At 41.1% G+C, this 25127-nt stretch overlaps 1 protein-coding gene across 2 annotated transcripts; it reads right to left on the bottom strand.

Moving 5' to 3' along the window:
• Positions 1-221: 221 nt before the first annotated feature.
• Positions 222-6636, bottom strand: LOC133895412 (serine/threonine-protein kinase STY13-like). Of its 2 annotated transcripts, none has more exons than XM_062335713.1 (3): positions 6434-6636; positions 4833-5839; positions 222-897 (listed from the first exon to the last, which is right to left on the bottom strand). In XM_062335713.1, exons 2-3 carry the CDS (start codon positions 5756-5758, stop codon positions 558-560), a joined length of 1266 nt encoding a protein of 421 aa, XP_062191697.1. In that variant the 5' UTR covers positions 5759-5839; positions 6434-6636; the 3' UTR covers positions 222-557. The 2 variants fall into 2 exon arrangements, with proteins under 2 accessions (XP_062191697.1, XP_062191696.1); XM_062335712.1 differs by lacking the exon at positions 6434-6636 and adding an exon at positions 6076-6403.
• Positions 6637-25127: the final 18491 nt, after the last annotated feature.

The following is a 25127-nucleotide window of genomic DNA, read 5'->3' as shown; positions in this document are numbered from 1 at the left end:
TCGTCCGTTGCAGTAGCAAACCTGAAAGCATTTGCGAGGGTTAGCGGATATAGCTTGCAAAAATTAGCAAACTTGAAAGCAACATACTGCACTTACCAGGACCTGCTAAAAAATTGCCCAGCTCACAAGAGGCAAACTGATGCTCACCAAGGCTAAGTTACATGACTTCGTTACACAGAGCATGACATCATTCGAGACTACGGGACAGGAGCAAATCCATGCTAATTAATTATACATATTATATACCTTGAAGCATCGAAGCTTCCACATGTCGCCGCAAGATGATGAGCACACAAACAGGGCAGCAGGAACATGCACTTGTTACAACAGAAGGATGGGCATCAAATCAAGGATAAAGCTATCTCTAATAGTCACCCTGATGACGACAGAAGCTAGGTGTAATCTAGGATAAACATGTCAAAGACAGAAGGGCCTCGTTCTGAGTATGCACGCACACACAGGTGGGCTATCTGCTTCTATGCACAAGTCTATTAATATGATAAATACACAGGATTCAACCTCTCTCCAGGTTCATTTTTTCCTGGATTCTGCCTGTCTCAGTCTAGAGTCATCGGTTGGGAGATGCAACAGCGGAACCGGGCCTTACGGACAGTGTTCATGACCTCCATCTCCACCTGTTCCAGCATCCTGACAACCTCGGTGAATGGAGGACGCACTTCAGGGTTTGCGTCCCAGCACCTGGTCATGATCTCCCCGAGGGCGGGGAGGCAGTCATGGGGTATGGTTGGACGGACACCCTTGTTCACCACAGCAAATGCAGCTTGCACCGCGGTCATTTTTGCAAAAGGAACGTTCCCAGTCATTAGCTCCCACAGGACAATGCCAAAACTGTAGACATCAACTTTCTGGTTGTATGGTCTATGCTGGATCATCTCGCTGCAAGTGGCAAAATAGGAAGTTAGCACAACAGAAACAAACAAAACAATACAGTAGAAGCAGCAGTTGGTTCAAGTATTGTACAAAGATATGAAGGAAGCACATAGTCAATAGTCGAAGCGTCCAGGATAGGCACTGTAATATATATATTTCATTGAGGATAATATGACGGCCCAATCTGATGAATAGAAAAAACGACCAAATTTACATGTCCTATGCACAAAATATTTTCAAGGTATTCACTAGTTGTCTAGTTCTCAGTTCCAAAAAGCTCACTATGTTGTCACTCAGAAAAATCTAATATGATACCAAGTATGATGAACTCCAAGATTTTTTTTCCCGTGATATCTGACAGAACGCCTTTAAAATGCTACCTACAGACAAGGCTTTAGTGAAAGGGAAAATGTAGTTTATATGAATAGACAAGAGCATCAGCATTTCAGTGTTACCAAAATTAGTCACATAACGAATCTAAACATACAACCATGGACTCTTTACTTGGCTCTTCAGTGGATTTAACGTTTACATTATGCATGCCTGCAAATATATTATGACGCAAATGGCAAACGAGAACAATTGAAACATGTCACATTGCCGCCGTGCTCCCTGTAATCTAGCTATTTCTCAGGCTCCACCTTTACTTGATAGTGCCACGCTTGATTATTTCACACTATCCACCTACCTAACAATAAAGTCATATCATTATTGTAGGAGGAAATTTTATAATGGTTTTTAGTAATTTTTTGTGATATGAATATCTCTATGGGCCAAATCCATGGGCAGTGGGCTCTCCACTCTGACACATGGAGTCAAGAGTCGGGTTCAGGTCACGTAATCCAGGTAGTTTGTGGGCGCAAACGTTTGGATCTTTTGCGCCCTTCATTTGGTTAGGCAAGATCAAACTTGCCCATTTAGAATATTGAAAAAAAAAAACATTGTTCCAGTAAGCTAAAAAGGATTTTGCTTTTGCCATTGAGTTGTCTCAATGGCATATGACTCATTGAACAACATCAATGCCTTAAATGCATAAAGAATGACTCGCCAGGAACATGTTGACAATGGTAGGCTCAACATGGGGAATAGGTGACAGTAGCTGGCTAGCCAAGGAAACGGATGATAACAACAAGCTCATATGGGGTGCAACTTACCGAGGGCTTAGATTCATTACCATGTGGGTGTAATCAGTTTGAATATTTCCCGACCGACTGATCAATCTAGGGGGATTTGGGAAGCCCTATTTGCAAGATTCGAAATCAAAGTTGAATATTATTTTGTCAGCTTTGGGGTCTGAGTTGAAAAGATATGGAAACAAATAATTCTTAGGTTTTTCCTTGAATAATTTTGAACTGGGACCTAAGTATCTGGATACCAACATATTTGATATTATTGTTGCTTGACATCTTTGTCCGAACATACAATTAGGGAAAATTTTATTTTGTTAGTTCGACGAGTCTTCAAGATGGCAGTTTCAAATCCATGATTTGAAAACTGCCAACATATTTGATATTATTGTTGCTTGACATCTTTGTCCGAACATACAATTAGGGAAAATTTTATTTTGTTAGTTCGACGAGTCTTCAAGATGGCAGTTTCAAATCCATGGTTTAGAGTAATTGTGGTTTATGAAACTTCTGTTGTTGCCACCTAGACCTGTGCAATGTGTTTATAAATGTTATAAATACATTATATATGGTCTATATTTTTCACAATATTTGGTCAATTTGTTACAACATTCGATTGATTTATATATGCTCCGCAGTCGTAATCAAGACAATTTGCTTTCATTTTGATGCCCGACTATCCGTGTGACTATGTCTTGGGAAAAAATAGGATAGGATACAGGATGAGCGATATCTGATCAAATCCGGCCAGGTTGCAGACTTGTCAAAGTGGCTCGTTGAGGAGTCAAGAGTGTAGCCGTCACCTTTAATGTTGCTCGTGAGCTTTGGTGCCACATGGAGCCGAGTTGGCTCTCTTCTAAGGGCAAATATAATTGCGTGTCATCGAGGATTGTATTGCGTATTTGCATGAAGTATAACTCCTTTCCTTCCACATTGTTTAAGAGCTTCCCCCTCTCGGAGTAAGTCTTTCCAAGTAAGGTTAGAATAGTCAATATTGTGGCATATAGTCTTTGCTACTCTTCTACGAGCCAATGGGGGCAATTTAGTTAGTAGATTCGGTGAAGTGCCTTGGTTTAACCTGACTTATAGTTACTAGTATCACGAGGCAGCCATCTCAACACCCATCTAAGTGCTAGGCATACAAGGAAGCACGAGGAGAGAACATTGGAGGTCCACTCGCCCGGCCAACTCAAATGAAGAAGCAACCAGGTACAAACAAGTAGAGAAACCCTAAGCCAACGCCTCCCATATCGCTCCACCTCTTCCTTCTGTTGCCACCGCCAACCCTTGACTCTGCCGCCCCCTCACCTCTGCCTCCACCGCGACTTCTCGTATAGAGCGGCAATTGGGAGGAGCAGCCTATGGCAGGGTGGCAAAATCGAGCGCTAAGGTAGCATAAGCAGGTGGCAAGGTGGGCGGATCCATTGGCAGCCGGTAGGAGGCTTCAATTGGCAACATGGAGGCTTCAATCAACCACCAAGCCCAGTGAAAAAGCCACTAGCCTGCCAAGCCCACCACCACCCAATAGCTTGGCATCCGACTTTGACCATGCAGAACCACCTATGGGCATGCTGGCTGCCTGCCTCGCTGACTTTGGCAAAGGGGTGCTGCCCAGTGCCTATATGGGCATGTTACGTATCCTGGCACATAAAATGAACTGAATCCAAGCAGGTGCAAATAAAGTTGCCCTGCACCAACCTTCCATTCTCATAAAATTGGCTTTAGCCAGACCAGATATGATCATGCATCACATGATTGCTTAATTATTCTTCATAAGCCAACAAAATGAATTATTATGTCAAAGTGAGAAAAGAACAACCACCAGAAAATCATACTTCCATTGTATCATATTAGTAAAATAACTGTATGAAATTAAATAGCTCACATGTTCTGCAGTTAAGACGATCCAGATTAGTTCGGCCAACAAGTAGCAGCTAATATAAACTTCTACGTATAACTAAAAGAGTAAAATAGCATGTTGGATCTACAATCTCTACAAATGCTCCTAAGATGGTAATACTTCATTGACCCCTTGGCAGAAGAATGAATAGTGCATAATGATTTCAAAAGGGACGATGCAATAGATGCAATCTAATAATATATTAGATAAAAATAGTTAATTAATCAGTAGCACCCACCTATTAAACATTAAAGCCTACAAGTGAAGAAATATATGGATTCCTAGAATCGCACCCTACTTCACTATGTCTAAATAGTAAGCAATATTTGAATCCATGAGGCCAAACCCAAGACCAGAACATCTCCGGCGGGTGCAATTTATATTTACATATACAAATGTTTGATCTGCCAAACCAGCACTTAGTGTTGGATAAAAAGTAAAAAAAATAAGGCAGCTACAAATGGATAATTCTGGACAGCAGCAGCATGGAAATTTTACATGCAAACGCACATTTTTGCACAATCAAGTATTCAATACATGTCAGGAAATGCTAATATCAAGTCAATTTTGGAGGAACGAATCCATAAAAACTAAAAATTACCAAGTTAATATAGACCAAGAATACATTAAACTATTAGGTCTAATACAGGAACGATGCATATAACTAAAATTTATACTTTTAGGGTACTGGTCATTAACATGTTACAAGTAAACAGTATAACAAAAAGAATAAGCAACCACATAAACTGCATATATCTTATTATCAAACAAAGGTATTGCTTGATAAATGGTTCTGTGTTATGGTCCTGAGTAATGGCAACGTGAAAAAAAAAAAGAAACAGATTTGCCTTATTGAGGATAACATAATGACTGACTGAAATAAGTAAGACAAAAGGCATGTTGGTTCAACTTACGGAGCCATCCAACGATATGTTCCTGTTTCAGGTGTCATCCCCTCAGTCTTTACTTCAATCCTAGCCACTCCAAAGTCAGCAATCTTAATCGACTTATCACCAGAAATAAGGAGGTTGTCTGACTTAAGATCTCTGTGAATGAATCCAAGGCCGTGAACATAGGCCATGCCACGTGCAACATCTAATGCCTGCTTCACTGCCAGCTTCAGCGGAACAGACCTGTTCTGCCTCCTATTCAAGAAATTCTTGAGAGATCCACCCTTTGCGTACTCTGTCACAATACACCAAACCATCGGCTTCCTGCATGCCCCAACAAACTTGACTATATTTGGGTGCCTCAATGTTGCAAGCATCATAACTTCTTGCACAAATTGCTGCTCCAACAATTGAGCTTTCTCAGGGTCAGCCTCTGGTCGCTCCAAAAGCTTAATGGCAACATCCATACCGTTGTATGTTCCCCTGTAGAGCTTCCCAAAGGCACCTTGTGCAAAGGGCATTCCTATGTGCAGCTTCCCCAAATCAATGGTCCACTCCTCATAATTCTTGAGCGTCTCAGTTGGGAACCTGCTGTCCATCAAAGCCTGTGCCAACGCATCCTCACTCAAGGCATGCGAAACCCGCCCAGGACGGAAAATGCTGTTCCCAACCGAGTAACTGCCCACAATGACAGGTCCCTTGAGACCAGGATGGCCAAGCATCCCAGTACGAGAGTCACTGGACCCAACACTGCTGTTGTCCACAGACATTGCAATGGAACCGCCATGCATGCTGGTCTGCATGCTGTTGAGGCTATCAATCGACATGTTGGAGCCCTCCCCTAGCTTCTGGTAGAACGCCATGTCGCAAAAGTTCCCACCAAAGTTGCCACCGCCGTCATGGCCACCCACGGCGCCAATGAACCCAGGGAATTTGGCGCCTTGCGCCATTCTTGGACAGCTAAAATCTTACGTTCCACAACCACTCCACTCTTCCCTGCTCCCTAACACAGCTCCCCGGAAGGGGATTATCTGCACAAAGGGAACACAACAGAGATCAGAAACAAGGAAAACATACTAGATACTACTAGAACAAAGTATGAGGACCAAAGGTTTCACTCCTACAAGAAGTACAATTTCCACAATCACCATGATGCAAGCATAAAAGCATCTAAGAACTGGTACTCAAGGAACCCAACACAACAGATGCTAGATGCTACAAACAAACATAGTACTTGAATAAACTACAAGGATCACAGGTTCCATACCTACAAGCAGTACAATTTCCACAGCCACCAACCAACATGCAAGCATAAAAGGCGACTAAAATTTGATACTCCACAACAAAGAAAGTTCAAGGAATCCAAAAGAAGAAGCATCAAATCCCCAACAAATTACCCCCCAAACCAAATCCAAAATGGCAGTCTTCACACCAATACGCAGCAACTCTGAACCTTTCCAGGACCAAATCGAACCCCAGATAGAAACTCCGAATCAAAGCAACCCCAAGCATGAAACCACGCCCGCTACCAAATCGACCTCGCCAACCCACGGCACTTGAACCCCCCCCCCCCCCCCAAAAAAAAAAGAGAGACGAAGAGACGAGCGCCGACAGAAAGCGCCCACCTTTCGCTCCCGGAACACGCCTCGCGGATTCCGGCGATCCGAGGGCCGATCGGAGCTGCGGATGCGGCGGCCGCGGAGCCGGGACCCCTCGCCGCCGGACCGAGGCAGCGGTGACCGGTGGGTGGGAGGGTGAGGGGAGGGGAAGGGAAGGGAAGGGGGAAAAGGTCGAAAAGAGAGGAGAGGTGTCACAGGGTAATTAAGGGCCGGTTGGGGATTTGAGCGTTGGCGAGGGGCTTCTGTGTAAATTAGGGGTCGTCGTCGGTGGCTGCAACGGGCCAACGGCGAGTACGTCGGCAAGCTTGGCCGGAGCGGCGGGTGCTCACGAGGGAGGGATGTGCGTGGGTGGGCATTGTCACATCGCATTGATGATATCCAGCACCGTTCCGTGCAGTTCTGGACACGCATTTTGCGCAAATCTAAAACTGTTTGTGCACGGGGATTTCTGTCAAAATTCATATTTTGTAACAGCACAAAATTGCCACTGAAAATTTCTCAAAAAAATAATGAATAAATGCCCCTAATGCCTTTTTTGCATAAACCAAATAAATGGATTAAAGAAATTGCAAGGAAAACAATTAGAGAAATGCATGGAAAAGAGGGAAAAGAAATAAAATGAAAAAGAGAAAACCCTCCTGAGCTCCCCTTCTCCCTCTCAGCCCATCTCTCTCTCTCCCTCCGGCTCAGCCCCATGCACCCCGGCTCACCGACCCACACCCACTCACGCCTCCCTCTCTCCCTCCCTCATGCCGGTCTCACGCGTCAGACCCATCTCCCTCCTCTCACCGTCATTTCCTTTTTCCCTGTGTTGTGGCAATCCAGCACCTGCCCTAATCAAGCACCCAAAAATAGAAGGAGATCACCGCGTGGGCACATATTTGGAATCTGCAACCGACAAGAAGGAAGGAGGATCAAATTTGCGACGTGATTGCAACTCCAGAACACAAAAACCATCACGATAATTTCCACCGGCCCCGAACCCTAATTGAACTTCAAATCTGCCACCTCGGGCTATATAAACCCCCCGAGACCCCCTTAGCATCCCCAACACCCACATACTCTTTTCCCCTAGTTTCCAGAGCAAAGGCGCCACTCGAGAGCGCTCCTACTAGGGATGGAAACAGGTACAATACCCACGGGTAGATGCTATATAAACCTATACCAGTGAGCTAATTCTCAAACCTACGCCCGCACCTATTACTCATCACAAGTAAAAACTGAAACCCGCGCCAGCCACCCACGGACATCACATACCCGCGGGCACGTACGTATACCCGCGAATATAATAAACAAGCATTGAACATAAGATCAAACATGTAACAATGATATCATCAATTTAAATATGCATCTCATCTAAGATAATGAGCAAGCATATCACAAATACATCATACATAACATGCATATCACATTAGTATATTACCACAATAGTTTACATATATAACATATTGATTCACAATTCAACCATGCTTAGTGCAACACAAATGAATATTGTTTAACAACACAACAAGTCTAACCATACAAACAAATATCAATAAAGCATGTGTGGAGCGTGTACAAGGGTGAACCAGGCACGAGTAAAATGTGCCCATTGTCATCCCTAGCTCCCGCCGAGCTCCAGTCCTCACCAAGCTCCCTCGCCGTCGTCACGCTGTTGCGAGCCCCCTTGACATCCACACGCCCCCAAAACGGACTCATCGTCGTCTCCGCATCATCTTCTACCGCTCACTAGAGCACCTTAGCTAGCACGACGCAATCTTTGCTCCTCTCCAACGACGCGCTGCCACCGGACCTCACTATCAACATCGAACCGAGCTGGAGCCAAGGTAGATCCCGCCTCCATCGTTCGATCTCACATATGCGGCTAGGATTAGATCGCCCCGTACCTCTTCGACCGAGCCCAGTCAACATCTCTTAATCCCAGTAAGCTGAGCCACATGTGTGCTTTTGTCCGACATGGCATCCTAGTTAGCATCGCCAAGCCCCATCAGCAGGTGCTGAAAGCTGACGCAAGCATACACAATAAATCTTTTTTTCTTTAGAAAAATAATTCATGAAAACCTGATAATTCTGATAATAGTTTTTATTTATTAGAAATTTCATATAAATTTATTAATAAATTAGATAAATGTTTTTAAATGATTTCTCAGTAGAATAAAATGTTTTTAAATTTTTATATGCTTTAATATCTTTTATTGATAAAATAATAAGCAAAATTTCCATAAATGATTTAGAAAATCTAGAATAATTATGTTAATGTTATCTTTAATGTTTAAATTCTAGAAAAATAGTAAATAATTAAGACATATGTTTTTCTTTATTAAAATAATTTTTGTTAGTCTGTTTTAATTTTTTTAGTGTTTCTTTAATTAATAATAGTTATTTTTAATTCCAAATAAGTGCTAGAAAATCTAAACAATTCCTAGAAAATTCTAGAAACATCTAGAAATTTTAGGAAAATTCCTATGCCTTTTTTTCCACCCTTCCAAGCCATATCTCCACTGTTGCAACTCCGATCTAATTGTTTCCTCCACATATAATTCACAAAAGTTATCAAAATAATAATTTGAGTTATTTGTGTGTTTTTGGCTCTTTCTTAGTTCTTGGAGTTTATTGCTTTGTTTTATTTTACGCTTAGTCACCGACATCTAGAAGGAGGAGTTTGCAAGTTTTTAGGACCAGGAGTTCAAGGAACCCGCTAAGCACCAAGGTGAAGGCAAGTTATCCTTTATGCCTTTTGCTCCTAAGTTTTCTAAATGTTTTTGTTTTACAAAATTGCATGCTTATAGTTGTTGATGGGAAACCTATGTTAGGCTATACCTTAGTTTTTCCATAGTTATCTTGTCGCCTCGGTTTTGATGGAATCAAGGGTAGTAATGCTTAGCCTTGTTTGGGAGTTTGATCATGACATTTGGTATAATAATTGTAACATCCCAAGTTTTAGCATTTAAATTTTAGCAAAATTCACTCTTTTTAAAAAATAATTTAATTAATTAAACCAACATAAAACACACACATGTATGTATATATTCAAATATATTATTTTGGCTAAGTATTCCAAAGAGTACCAAATTAATTTATAAATTAATCCCTGTAACAAATTGATCATATTCATTTTGATTTATTTGTTTTCATGGTTCTTTGAGTGGAGATTTTAATTTGAATATCTCTCAAATTCAAATCTATTACTTAGATTTAATTCAGCTAACATCCAAATAAATTCAAATCATTTGAATTCAAACTCTCCTAATTTTTAGGGCTTCAAATTCAAATCAAATCCTAATTCAAATATACTTATTTGAATTAATGCTAAATCCAATTTCAAATCTAAATTTAAATACTTCTATTTGAATCTTTCCCAAATCAAATCCAAATCCTTTTATTTCTTCTCAGGCTGCCCCTCTCCCTCTTTCTCTCTGCGCAGCCCACCTCCCCAGCCCAACCGGCCTGGCATCCTCACTTCTTCGCTTCACTGTGCATGGGCCGTAACACGCATGTTGGCCCATCTCCCGCACGCACAGGCGCAGCTCGGCTGTACCGCTCATCCTCACTGTCACGTGGGACCTGCAAGCCAGCGTCTTCTCCCTCCCTACCACACAGCTAACTAGCTCTCTCCCTCCTCTAGCTTGTCACCGCACTGCTCCTAGTCACCGTCACTTTCCCACCGTATTCAAAGCACGACAACTTGCCGCACTGCCCACTCCCCTCTCTCTCCCCTCGCACAGATGCACAGCCTAAGGCACCCCACTGACACATGTGACTTTGTGGACGCCGCACGCGATGGCCGGTGTCCACACTTCTGTCGTCGCATGATTTTCGGTAGGCGTCACCACCGAGAAACCAAGCCATGCCATCTCACCATCACCGCCTCTCTTTATCTCCCCCTCTCCCTATAAAAGGGGAAGCATGGGCCCCTTTACCCCTCTTCTTCCCCATCTGCAACGCCACCATCCAATTCACCACTGCCGTTGCAACGCCGTTGTTGCTACTTCCCCGTGAGGAGCCAAGGAGAAAGTGGAGCTCGTTTTCCACCATTGTGCCTCCCTTCCTCGTAAATAAGCCAAGAGGAAGTGCCCCTACGAGAGGTTGAGTTATCATCGCATGTGCTATGTATTGTGCTATCTTAACTACTTGCAGTAATTAAATCCTATCAAACAATTGCCACTCCTTAAATGTAATTATTCAGAATCCATGTCACCCTAGGATTACCTATCGTTATCTATATTAACGTCGGACGATGCCTTGATATCTAGAATGCTTAGGATTAAATACATCTCTTCGGAGATATCGCTTATGGGATACATCTCTTCAGAGGTGTCACTTGACTGCATATCAATTAAACTCATATGCCATAACTCTCTGATGATTGTGGAATCCTTGATAGAATGTGAGATATGGCGGGTGGTGTGTAAAATGGATGAAAACTATTTTGGCAGGGGCAAGTAGAGTAGTCCTTTGGTGAGGATGCTCTTGAAGGGTTGAGTTACCTGCATGGTATTCATTGCAGCTGAAGATGCATGCCTCAACCATTTAAGTACTGAATCATTGCACCATCATGCTAAGCTACCCTATTGCAACCATGCGTCCTGTTATGGGTAGGACTTGACTTTTCTATCTGCCTACCAAGCTGAACATTTTACTAGGAGGCCAGGAGAGCAATGAGAACCGAAGCATTTTTCAGGTGCTTGGTGGGATGTTCATGGAACCACACTCTTTACGAAGGTCCCAGTGGTACCCTGTCATCCCTTGCGTAGACCCGGAGCACTTGGACTCTTTACTAAGGCCCTAGATATACCTTGTTACCTTATTTAAACTGTTTCAAAGTTGACAGTAGAGAATAAAACTGGATATCTGCATGAAACTATTTTACGTTTAAAACTAAATTGTAAAGCATTATCCTTGAGTCATCATTTATGCATCTATCAAACCCTTACAATAGTATAGGACTTGTTGAGTACCTTTCATGCTTATTCTTGCTATCATTCAGATGAGGAGATGAATGTCGACTTTGCGGGAGACGAATGCGTGGATGAGTAGTAGATTAGCAGTCATGTTCACACCCTAGCTGCTTGTGGCTTTGGGTTGTTGCTCCGCTGTGCTTTTGTTAGCCGGTTGCTAGGCTTGTAATGTACCTTATGGTTTGAGACCCTTTATACTGTTGTAATCTTAATTTGTTATGTATGATGTATGATTGTGCTACCAAGAATGTTGTAATATGCGTATCAACTACTTGATCCAGAGACTGATACAGTAGGCATAGGAGATCCCAGGAAAGGAGTCTTACAATAATTTTGATAATGATTCTATGCAACTTGAGTTAAAATTGGTGATAATGTTTTCAGCAACATGGACTAAGAAATTGAGCAAGATGATGGTTTGGGTTGCATAGTGCAGTGGATGGTAGTCTTGCTCAATTTGATTAAGGACTAGTTCATGGTGTGATCAGATCGTGCGTTACAGTATAACCACAAGCGTGGTATGGGACGGGTCTGGCCAACTAATTGGTTTTCTCCCAACATAGTGTAGACTATATGATGGAACGGGGAATCGAGGAAATTTTCCTTGGATCTGTATGACACAATAGGGGGCTTCCACTGTTGAGGTACTATTCACGTGGTAGTAAAACCTTAGCGAGTAAACACTTATTGGGAGAGACTTTTTAAAGATCTTGTAGTGATTTTCCTAGCCGCACACCTTGGAAGTGTATAAGTGTTTGATCGACACGGGCTCAACGAATAAATCATGACTTATGAGTAAAGTGTACGACCCTTACAGAGTGTAAAACTGATTAATCAGTAATGCTCGTGGTTATGAGCGGTGAGGAATGCCACACATAATTAGAATGCATTAATAATGGTATGATGGTTCATTCATAGTTGCGGAAACTATGTTTGAGGTGGTCAACTTTGATTGAGGTATTATCCAGTCATTTACTTTCACTTTTATTAAATATTTGGTTAAGTTATGCTTTTATGCAAATGAACTCCTATCAGCCTTATTTTTTGAATGCCTTCGTTTCATACGTTATCACAACTTGTGGAGTATGAGACGTACTCATATTTGCTATAACCATAATACTCAATCGGGGATTACTCTGGGGATTATTTTGAGGACGGAGAATTCTAAAGTGGTGCTCTAAATTGACTGCCTGTGAGAGATGCGGAATAACAAGATCACGCTAGATGTGGTGTTTATTTACTTTTTGACCCTCGAAGGTTCCCTTTGTAATAACGAATATTCACATTAAATTATGACATTGTGTTTTGTTATTATCTATAAAATCTCTATATATATTAAGTTTGATTTCTAGCTCAAATCTCTATATATATTGAGTAGGTATTAGTCTTTTCTTAGACTGGTCCGACATATTTCGAGTGACGTGGAACCGTTAAAATGCAGGCATGTACTGATGGCTTGTGCAGCACCCCATTTGGCCATTTTATTTCCTCGAAACCAGCCCACAGTTTCTCACCTCCCTAGCTCTTTCTCTCTCACCTCCCTAGCTCCCTCCTCGCTATTTCCCCAAGACGGCAAGACCCCACGGGCCACGGCTTGCACCCCGCAGTGGGTGAAGTGCACCATCGGCGGCGTGTGTGGGACCACCACCTCGGCTCCTCGCACGGCAAGTCCCCACCCAATCGCAAGAGGTAGCATGAATCCGATTTTTTAAATATTATTTTTTACAGTAATTTCAGTAATAATGCGGGAGATCATGAAATTTCAAACATATCACCTGTTCACGTGACTGTTTAGCGAAAAACAAAAATATAAAAGTCGTAGCGCGAAAAATAGAGTTTTCGCACTACGATTAAAGAAAAAAAATGTTTTTTTTTAGACTATATAGTGAAAATAAAAAAAAAATCACATGACCATATCGTGAAAATAGTTTTCAAAGGATCATTGCGGGAAAAATAGTTTTCGTTGTACCGGATCACAAATATTATAATTTTCGCTGAACCGTCCAGCGAAAATTGGCGAGTCCACCCGTGACGCCCCACGCTTCCTTCATCTCTCTTTGTTGGTCAACGTCTTCACTGAGCGCGTAGGGAGGAGGAAGAGGCCAACACGCGCGCAGGAGAGGATCCGTCCGCGTGTTCGGTAGGGAAAGGGAGAAGGCCGGTTGCGAGAGAAGAAGAGGAAGAAGAGGGAAGAAGAAGGAAGAAGGAGAAGGAAGGAGGAAGAAGGGGGAGGAGGAAGAAAAAGGAAGGTAAAAAAATTCTTTGTAATTTTGTTTTTACTTATGGATTACAAAGATTTAATTGCGGATTCAATTATGGATTAGAAATTATGTATTTTGCTTCAAATGTATATATGTAAGATTTAATTACGGATTAGAAAAAATGATGGTAGGTTATATTTTGGGTCATGAAGAATTTTATTTTGAGTATTAGGTTAAGAAAATAAAATATATATGAAGAATTACCAGTCAAATTAAATACATGAATTTTCTTTAGAATTAAATATATGTAATTTCTTGTTATTACTAATGAGTATAGAAAATAATTGTATAATTAATTATATTATATCAGATTTATGACTGTAATATTGGTTAGATTTTAGGTATAGGTCACATTTTAGGGAAAATAATTGAGCATTACGTTAAGCAATTCTAAGTTAGTCACATTAGATAAATGTAATTTCTAATTAATAGGGAAAATAAGTTGGTAATTTATTTGATATATTTTTGTTAGGTCGCAGTTATGTCAAATCCTATAAGACTTGGAGTTTTCTATGGAAATGATCAAATCCGTAACAGTCCATCTGGTGTTGATTTGAGCAATTTTTCGTTTATCATCGTTGAGCACCTAAACCCTGAGGGTACAAGGATGAAGGAGATGAAAATGTGGTTCACCCAATATTTTCAGTTGGACCTTGAGATTTATTCCGTTACAGTGTAATGCATGTGGAGTCGTACGTCAGATCCTGTTTTTTGGGAGTTAAAACCAATGTATCGGACGAATAAGTGGTTCAAATGGTTGGAGTAGTGTAGGCAGCAATGGGCTGAGTTCAATATCCTGGTGTAGGCAATTCCAAGAGAAATGTATGATAGTAGCAATGCTATGACACTGATAGAAGAAGATGATAGGTGGGAGCATACAGTGTCGAGGGAGAAAGTTGAGCAAAGGCAGACGGCTGAGCCAGAGGTTGTTGTACATAGGTAGCTGAAAGTGCATCTAGCTCTTATGTGTGATTTTGGTAATTAATGACAATACCTATAGATTAACAATGGTGTTGAGTTTGTTAGTAGGTTGTTCCATAGGTAATGCATTGAGAGATATGCATGAGCTCTAGGTGAATAGGGAGATTAAAAATATATTAAGATGAATGAGCTCTAGGTGATGCTCGCGTAAGTGATGACAATACCTATGGACTAACAATTGTGTTAAGAATTGTTATTAGGTTATTTCATATGAGATGCAAAAGTGATGAATCATGGATTTCCTGAGAAATACCGTGTGAACAAAAGAAATGCATTGTTGTCATTGAGCTCCTAGTGATGCTCATAAGGATAAGGAAAAACTCAATAAGATTGACAATAAACTTGAAGATTAAGTTGGTTGTGGAGATCAAGTAACTAAATATATGACATTGTCAATAGAGTTTTATGGACTAATCTATGTGTTATGTGCTTGAGAATGAGTGGGGTTAGGTTCTATATGAAGATTGACAATATGCATGAAGGCTAATAAGTTACGTATGGAGATCAAGTAACTTATGGTACAAAAGTTGTCAATTAGGTTTTATGGACTAACCTATGTGTTTTGTGCTTGAGAGTGAGATGGGGTTAGGATCCATAAGAAGACATAAGTTGAATTGAATTTATATATGCCAAGAGTAAAGAACAAGAGTGGACTCCATATTTGATGAAGTTAATTTCTTGAAGATGTCGAATACAAAGTGATTTTCTATGGCAAGACGGTGAAAGGCAAGCAAGACTTGGCTGCGATGGACCATCCGTGGTGAAGGGCAAGCAAATAGCTTGGCACCGAAGGATCAAGGCGGTGATGAAGAGCGAGTGAAGACTTTGTGCCAATGGACCGTGTGAGGCTATGGAAACCTATGAATGTTTCGCACCAATCATATGAAGAATCAAGAAGAGATTGAGTGAAGATTATATGGAACTTGGCAACCCTCAAGGTTTGAATAAAAGAAGCGATACTTGAAAGTTATTCAAAGGCTCAAAGTGGTTCAAACGAGGTTTACATTTGAATTTGAGTATAGGTATTCCGCACTATTAAGAGAGATACAATGTATAGCTAATTGTCGTGTCTCAGTGCTCAAAAGTTTCTAACCAAACCCAAGTGAGAGTTCTTTTTAGAAATCCTGGTGCGGAAAGTGTGGAAGTGCCTAAATTTAGTTTCAGAGTGTTCCTATTTTTATCCAATGTGTTTGAGGTCATGAATTTAGTTTGGATGTGTAGCCCTCTGAATAAGCTTTCCATAGAGTCAAAAATAGTCAAAATCGGACTTCGGGATCAAAAGTTATCGCCGTTTTTAGAGAGCCAGCTGTGCTGAACCTAGATACTCCAGGTTGACCCGGATTCTCAGGGTTGTCCGGAGTCTCCGGGTGAGATTACAAGGGGAAGTCTTGGTTTGTGGCTGTTTAGTTCACCCGGAGTCTCCGGGTGGACTCGGATACTCTGGGTTCCGGAGTCTCTGGGTTGAGTTCTGGCCAGGATTCTCGGTTAAGCGTTCCTATGCCAACCCGGAGTCTCCAGGTTGACCCGGATATTCCGGGTTAGGCTAGAAAAGCCTGTAAAGGTTAGTTTTTTGAAGTGGGCTATAAATACCCTCTCACGCCCATCCTTTGGAGCTGCTGCAAGGGCACGAAAGAAAAACAGTTTAGAGCCAAAAGAACTCCTTCCCACTCTATTTTAGTGAGAGATTTGAGAAGAAAAGTGAGTTGGGTTGAGAGATTGGAAGATTGAGTAAAAGTGAGCTAAAGTCCAATCTGAGCACTTGAGTTCATCGGTAAGAAGTCCGTGAAGCATTTGTTACTCTTGGAGGTGAAGCTCCTATCCGGCTAGGCGTTGCCCTGTGAGATCCCGTGCGTGTGGTGAGCTGCGGGAAAGTTTGTGAAGGTCGATCTCGCCTCTGCAAGGGAAGAGATAAAGCTAGTGGATCGAGAAAAGTGGTTGAAAAAGACCCAGCTCGTTGGAGCTTCCTCAACGGAGATGTAGGATTTATGGTGGTGAATCCGAACTTTGGGAAACAAATCTTTGTGTCTCCACTTCAGTTTGTTTACATTTGAGTTCTTGCTTAATATTTGTGCATATTTCTCGATCTACTCATTTGTGTGTTTTTGATTGTAGATTTTCCGTGGATCTGCTTGGAATCATAAATTGGAACATATGACTTCATTTGGTTTGAGCTAGAATTTTTTAGGCACTGTTTAATTTCAGCTTCGAGCTCGTTTCTGTACAGACTCCGGAGATACTGGATTTACCCGGAGGTTCCGAAACTATACAACCTGGAGTATCCGGATTAACCTAGATACTCTGGTGAATAGGGTTTTCAGGGTTTTTCAATTAATATTTTCTTGCATATCTTTTGCTAGAATTGAATAATTTTTGTCACCCTAGAATTGTAACTTTCACGCTTATTTAGGGTGTTTGTGGACTAGTTGAGTCTAGCATATTTAGGTTTTTTACTTGTGAGAAATCCGTTAGTTTATATTCTACTGCAAGTTTAGACCAACGGTAAAAGAAGACAAATTCTTAGAAAAACGCCTATTCATCCCCCTCTAGGAGACATCATTGTCCTTTCAATTGGTATCAGAGACAAGTCTCTCTTTTCGGACTTTACCGCCTAGAGAGTAAAGATGTCGACTAGCGAATTAGTGCACATAGAGCTACTCCTATTAGATGGTTCAAATTACTTTGATTGGAGTACTCGGATGCTTAATATCTTTAGGGCCATGAGTCCTCATATAGAGCAAATTGTAGATGTGAGCATTTCTCCTCCTAGTGATAATCTCCTATCATTTGAAGAGGAAGAGAAATGCATATATCTTAATGCTCAAGCCACTAATGCTTTATTTAACGCTTTGAGTATAGATGTGGCTGAATCCATCTCGCCGCTTGAAGACGCTCATCTCATTTGGGCAACTCTTAAGAAAGTTACGATAAGCTCAAATGTGATGAAGAAGAACTTTTTTCGGAGATGCCATTTGAGGATTGCTCTACTTCATCATCACACCATAAAGAGCATCAAATGAATGTCTCATTTTGCTAAGAGGATGTCACTCCGTCATCCACTTCACCAACATTTAATAACGAGCAAGGTACTAAAATGGTGAGTGTGATAAGTGAGTGTCCAATCCCTCTTTTAGACTTTAACAACACTTACAATGAGATTTATATTTCTAGTAGTGTTGTTAATCCTTGCATATCATCTAGTGCAAGAATGCCCATTTATCATGATGATATAGTTAATTATCCTCAATGTAATGAATCTATTTCCATTAGTACATGTGAGACTAACTTTTTGAAGGAAATATAAGTCTATGATAGACAAAGCCTAGTTGAAGAAGCATCCACCTCTCCAAGATGCTCATCCTATCACACCGATTCTCCATTATGCCTTATGTCAAAATGTAAAAAGAGAGCGGTAAGTGGGGTTAATAATGCTAATGCTAGTTCTAGTGCTAGTGCTAGTGATGAGCTCAGGTTTGATCTTTTGAGAAAAAAGAATATACCTAAAATGATCAAACTAATACATATAATACAAGGCCATGAGGAAAGCCTCAAGAGGCAAGAGGAATTTCTCAGAAAATTGAAGAGCTTAAGACCTTAAATGTGAAATATGAAAACTTCAAGAGTCCCATAATTCTTTATCTAATCTTTATGGGGATCTTAAAATTAAGCATATTTCTTTGCTCGATAAATTAGATGCTATACCTCTAGTGTATTTAGAAAAATTATGTCCTAATTGCAATATTTTATCTAAGGACAAATCCACTATTTTTCCTATTGATAATGCTTATGCTACTAACTCTAATTCTTATGTAGCATCTTTGGAGAAAGAAAATATTGAGCTAAATGCTCAACTTGAATATCTTACGAGCAAGCATGTGGCTTTGCAAGAAAATCATGATGAGCTTGTGTGCTCTCATGAAAATCTTGTGGACTCACATGTTATGCTAGAAATAGCTCATGAGGTTATGGTAACAACGGTAAGATCCTACCTACCTTACATGCACAAATGTGCATGCTCACTGGTTCATATTAAATTGCCATGTGCTAACCCTTGTTGCTCTCAAGCAAATATTTTCCCGACTACATGTGACTTGGATCATATAGGTAAAAATGAGAAGCACAAGGATCATAGATTTGAAGTAAAATCTAAGAAGAATAATAAGTCCAACAATACCAAGATCAATGTGCAAGAACAAAAGAAGAACAAGACTCTCATCACTTGCTTTAAGTGTAAGAAGTAGGGTCACCATGTGAGAGATTTCTCCTTAAAGAAGGAAGAGAAGGACATGAGCAAGAGCCAAGATAAGAAGATGGATCATATCAAGTGTTTTAGGTGCTCAAGTATGGGACAATATGCCTCTATGTATTCCAACAAGGTTGATAACAAGACCACACTTTCAAAGAAGAAAATAAGAAGAAGCAAGAGGAAGTGCTATAGATGCAATGAGAAGGGACATGAAATTGCATCATGTCCCTACATGAAGAATGAAGGCCTTATATCATCCAGGAAGATGCTCACCGATAAGGAAGCAATCAAGAAGTAAGATGAGAAGGCATCTTGCAAGGATATGCACCGCATTTGCTACACTTGTCGGGCCAAGGGAAATTTTGGTAAAAAATTGTCCCAAATGTAACATTTCTAAGTCTAACTCTTCCAATAATGATCAATATTTGCTTAAGAAGGTTAAGAGTGGTACTTGTGTAGCTAAGGTAATTAATTCATCTCATGTTAATGTAAGGGTCATTTGGATGTCTAAGTCTCTTGTGACTAATCTTAAAGGACCCAACATAGTTTGGGTACCACAAAGTGCCTAATTTGCTAAATAGGTACTTGAAGATGCATTGAAAACTCACTTGAGAAGAATTTTCTTTCACATCTCATATCAAGTATCAGTTCAAGCTATATTTCTCATCTTTTGTGGAAAGGGCACCGAGTATGAAAGACCATACTTGCTACAAGCACAGAGGATTATTTACAATGAGTTGACAATTCAACCTCGTGGCTTCTAAGAGGTATATGTCGACGTCAAGTTAAAGATAAAAACAAGCCTGCTATTCGGGACCTCTCAAATCAACTCTAAAAGTAGAATCAGTAAAAGCTCTGTCAAACGGCAGTTTATAATTTATTTCAATCTCCAATGATATCTCGGTAACAAGTATCTAACTTAAGCTATCTAACTACTTAGCTTAGTATAGGTGCAAATGCTCACAATTTTTTGTTGTGAGCACTTAAAGTTGGCTAGGTAAAATTTGAGCAAAATTTATACTTAGTGTAATATGATGTTTTTAACGGCTCTCTAGTAGAACAAGATCTTGTTAATAATGTAGGTGATGGATACTTGGTGATGACTATGAAAAATGAACTTAATTTACATTATTGCATTATTGTAAGTTCATTCTTGCACAAGTATTTTTATCCGTAGAGGTGGTTGAGGGTGCAGATGACAACAACCTCTAGGAGAGGCCATGACGGTTCTCATTTGACCGTTCCCTTCTTTCGGCTTTGATGGACTGATAGATGTTGGAGACACACATGTTCCACATGCCGTTTGGGGAGATGACTGTCACGCTACAGGATGTTTTCATGCTCACTAGGTTACCGATTTATGGTGAACCAATCGGTCCCTCAATCACCCCACCTGGTTGGCAACAGGACTTGTTCGAGAGGTTTTAGGGAGTTCTACCAGAGGCACTACACTGGGGCGTCATGTCCATTCAGGTGGATCAGAGGCATGAGGCCAAGAAGCAGTGGCTGGAGCAGTTCAGGGCTAGTAATATTTTTTGTTGCTTCATTAAATTCATATTGCAAGTGGTTTGTGGATTTATTATCGATAGTAACAATCAATTGAATTATGCAAGTGGAGAGGATGGCATAGGATCCCACATAATACAAGGTTGCCCAACATCTAGAGGCTTACCTGTTCTGGTTGTTCGGTTAGGTGATGCTCACCTCCACCCACGGCAACATCGTCGATGCACGTTGGATAGCCTATGCCCGGGCTATTGTTGATGTAGATGTTGATGACGTTCCTCAGGTACCATAGGGTTAAACCGTTCTTGGTGTCATGTACCGCGCCATGTGCGAGGCCTACGTGAGGGTACACAAACATCCATTTTGGTGGGTATGTCTCTACTACTCCAGCTATGGTCCTTCGAGACATTCTTATCGATTTTTATATTCACATAACTTCTAGGGCTAACGATTTCTCATATACGACGGTCTTACTTGGGGAAAGAGATTCACGTGGAGACAACAAGTTCAGCTACTAGGCTGCGTGAGCATGGCACCTGTGGTATGGTGTTGGAGGAAATCGTTGAAGCATTCTCTTGTTTGGCCGCCAAGGGCCTACGTATCATGGAGTGCACATCGTCTCGGCAGTTTAACGCCGTTGTTCATGACCCATCGGCTGCGCGTTCCATAGATAGGCCCCCAAACCTTCCTCGACCTAGGGCTCGCACCTTGACCAGGCAGGAGGCTCTGGTTGGATCGTGCATTAGTATGTTCCTACGCCAGGTATGTCATGACTCTTTATTCCATAATGTCTGACGTATTACGCATTAAATGGGAATACTCACTTATTTCTGCATGTTGAAATGCAGGTACCTTCCGCATCAAGACCACTGCACAGGTTTTCAGGAGCTCACTGCACTCCAACGGGAACCTGTTCTTTGACTTCGGGGGCCTCTGAAGTGATCGCCCCCTCCTAGTTGTACGGTGCACCTCCACCCACTTAGGCTATGCAGTAGGAGGTGGAAGACACCTACAACTTCCAGTTGCCTAGATGCGACCGCTGCAAGCCTGATTGGTACACACCTTCCGCGTATGACCATCTTTAGGTGGAGGAGGAGGCAGACGTTTCAGCGTCAGCACGCAGGCCAAAGCGTGCCAGAGGTAGGGCACATGGTAGGGGTCATGCGCAGTCTGTTTTACTTGTATGCTTAGTCATGTATTTTGTTTAGGCTGTTGCACGACTATTTATTTTGTTTAGCTTTTCATTCCATCAGTTTAGACTATTGCTGTACGATGAAAAAGGAACCACTCCGTGTTGCCAATAATCGACAGATCAGTTAGAGAAGATGCTAGAGCACGTGATTCATTACATCGATAGCACCGGCCGCTACAACTCGCCTACACATATAGCTTGGACATATCCTCGCTCCACGCAGTAAAATGATGAGGAAACACTCGTCTGTGACTTTATCCCTTCTGTTATAGTAACACATAATGAAAAGGAACCAGCCTGTGTTGCCAATCATCGGTGGCCTTGTCAAAGAAGATGCTCGAGCACGTGAATCATGGCTTTAATGGCATGCACAATGAACATTCACTTGGTCAATGCACCGTCACTCGAAAATTGCACGCCTGTGATGTGTCGCGCCTCTTTCTCTCTCTGTCGGCCTCACACCATAGATTCAAACAGATGATAGGATTCCCTAAGACACACCTTGCCATCATTGATATTTGAAACAGGCCACGGCCACCTACTCTATATAAGGCTAACCCCAAGGACAAATATGCTTCAGTGCATACAAACCAACTACTTCATCTCCACCACAATACCATCCATGGCTTCCGTGTTTGGGTCCGGGTTTGGGTCCGACAAGGGTAAGTGCAAGATGGACCCTTACGAGATATGTCACAACATCCTTGATAGATGCAAGCGTGAGGACGAAGAGTGAAAAGAGACATGAAGACCTAGAGCAAAAGAAGAGGGAGATGCAGCTGCAGATAGAAGCGCGCGAGGCACGCATGCCATGGTGCGACTGTAGTAAAATAGCACACGTGAAACCATTCCCTCTTGCCACGATTGCTTGGCACCATTGTGGGTTAAGTATACATGACATCCTATCGTGCTATGAATGTCATCTAATTCAGTTGCTTCCCTCAAATAGTATAATAAGCTTAGGTGCAATTATGAATGGTACATGAACAAAGAAGACATCAACTATGGCTACGAGAAGGTTGAGGCAATGAGGCGCGCGGATGTTGAATGGCCAAAGATGAGGCTACAGAATCTCAATGAAGAGTAGTAGGATAAGTACCTCACTATATGCGGTATTATAACATGCAGATTCCTTTACAATGCGTGAGCGACCTACCGACTCTACTGGGGCCTGTGACACATGGATTGACAGAAGGGTACATGTGCAGCAAGCCCTACCCCTAAGGATGAAACTTTCAAGAGATCCGTTAGGAATATCTGGATGAGAAGCATTCATCTTTTCCATCAACCCAGCAGATATTTTCTTGCACCCAACAATCTATCTTTTCATAAGGCATGCTTCATTTAGCGATGTGATACTACATGCTACTGTAACTTGTTGTAGATTATGTAGGAATAAAGTACGAGTCGGTGCATATTGTATTACGTATTGTAGCCACAAACATGCAATGGATGCTTCGATGAGTCTTATATTTAAAGTAATTTACTTTTGTCAATGAAATGGGCAGGATTTATCATTCTACCAATATATTTTTTCTAAGCCCAATATTTTCATAGGATTTTCTGCCTTCTATACAGAGGCAATAATAACTCATTGCTGAACTTTTGAAAAATAAGATGACCATACCAAGCAACAACTTTCACAAAGAATCTCTACCAAGCATCAATGCCATAACTTTTCCAGCTTTCATAGGGAATCCCTGCTCATTTATCCTTGTGCACAATACTCCCATACTCTAGTCCCCAGCCATGCCCATGCACACAGTCCATGTACTAATCCCCAACCACCATAAATAATCCTACCCTAAACCATAGATAGACCACTCATTCATCAGCTCTCTCAACCGCAATGTCTCCCTCAACTCCACCAAGCCTATCCAAGAAATATTGAGGGACTTCCATCCCCTAGGGGGTTGAACCGCCAGTGTGCTTCTATGGTGACCTTTCTAGCCTTTGCGAGTCACAGGACATCTCCTACACCTATGATAGATGCTTCTTTATGTGTGCCAACTATCAGTACGATCCGCCTCAACATAGACCGTATGAGTACCCACCAGTATAGCCACATAGATTACTCCTATGGCAATTTTCATATGATTTTATGAACTGCCTTACTAATCTTCCATCTGGTTTCAATTGTTCAGTCTCCTCCACCTCTCTGTGACTTCATGGTGTGCCTGGACATGGAGCAAAATGAGCACAAGAAGTGGCGGGTTGATATGAACATATAATGGAGGAGGGAAGCTTATGAACGCCGTGAATACGAGCAACAACAGGAGGAACTACGGATCAAACGACAAGAGGAAGAATGCATGAGGAAGGCTACAAAGGAGAGCACCATGGCTTAAGCACGCGAAGCAGAGAGGAAAAGGAAGAGGGAGAGGGTCCATCACACTAAGGCAACGGGCCCCAATGCCTTAAGGAAGGGCAAATATCCTAGCTACACTCAGTAGAGAGCATCTATTGTAACTCGGACTATTTTCATTCTCTAAGGTATGTTAGGTTTAGTATCGATACGCTATAAGGTTAGTCTTCAGGCGTTCATCATCTCTGAATGGTTAGGGTCCATTCGCGCTACGACAAAAAACCCTACGTCCTATATAATATTGATCAGCGTATGTAACCTCCATGCCAGGTTTTATGATAACTATGTTTCAAAAATACTATTGTTTGAAAAATTATATTTTGCACCCTCCCCAAGTTACTTCACTCAAAATATTTGCTCACACAATTTCACATCAAATAAAAAAAAGAAATGTCAGTAATCGGACAAGTACCCGCACAAAATTACATCGAACGAAAATTAAAGAAAAAAATGTTCTCAGCAATCACACAAGTACTTGGACAAAATTACATCGAACGAAAAAATGAAGGAAAAAATGTTCTTCGCAACACAAGCACTTCGACAATTTTACATCCAACAAAAAGGATTTTTTGCATGTATAAATTATAATTTAAATTAATTTTTGCATTTACAAGATATTTTTGCTGAATGGTAAAGCGACGCAAAATTTTCGCAAAACCATATTGTAAAATACTATTTCCACACTAACGTTCAGTGAAAATTTGATTTTTCAATTTTCAGAAATGTGAAAATATTTTCGCAACTCTGTAGCATGAAAATTATATTTTCACAGAACGGTATTGCGATTTATGTAGTTTTCGCTTTAAGGTTGTGCAAAATTTATTTTCCGCTAAACGGTCAACGAGCAGGTGATATTTCTGAATTTTCGTGATTTTTTGTATTATTTCTGAAATTACCGTACAAAAAATAAGATTAAAAAAACTCGCATTAATCCTATCTCGATTATACTCACGTCAGCCCAATTTCTTTGTAAATTCCTGAGAATAAATCTGTTGATATTTCATTCCAAAGTAAAATGTGGCTTATGTTGATAGTTTGAATTTTCTGAAATGACTAGATTGTTTCCCTAATGCTATTATTGCATATAGAATTTTGTTGACTATTCCAATGACTATGGTATCGGTGGAGAGAAGTTTTTGAAAACTGAAATTGTTGAAATCCTACATGTGTTCTATGATGAAAAAAAAAGACTTA

This window comes from Phragmites australis, chromosome 16 (genome assembly GCF_958298935.1).
Source record: "Phragmites australis chromosome 16, lpPhrAust1.1, whole genome shotgun sequence".
Classification (NCBI taxonomy): Eukaryota; Viridiplantae; Streptophyta; class Magnoliopsida; order Poales; family Poaceae; genus Phragmites; species Phragmites australis.
This window is presented reverse-complemented; position numbering and strand designations above follow the sequence as displayed.

Excerpts from the sequence above, each read along its gene's own strand:
- LOC133895412 (XM_062335713.1), bottom strand. The coding sequence starts at position 5,758 with ATGGCGCAAGGCGCCAAATTCCCTGGGTTCATTGGCGCCGTGGGTGGC. Across the intron at positions 898-4,832 it reads ACATATCGTTGGATGGCTCC|CGAGATGATCCAGCATAGAC; the intron begins GTAAGTTGAACC and ends TGCCACTTGCAG.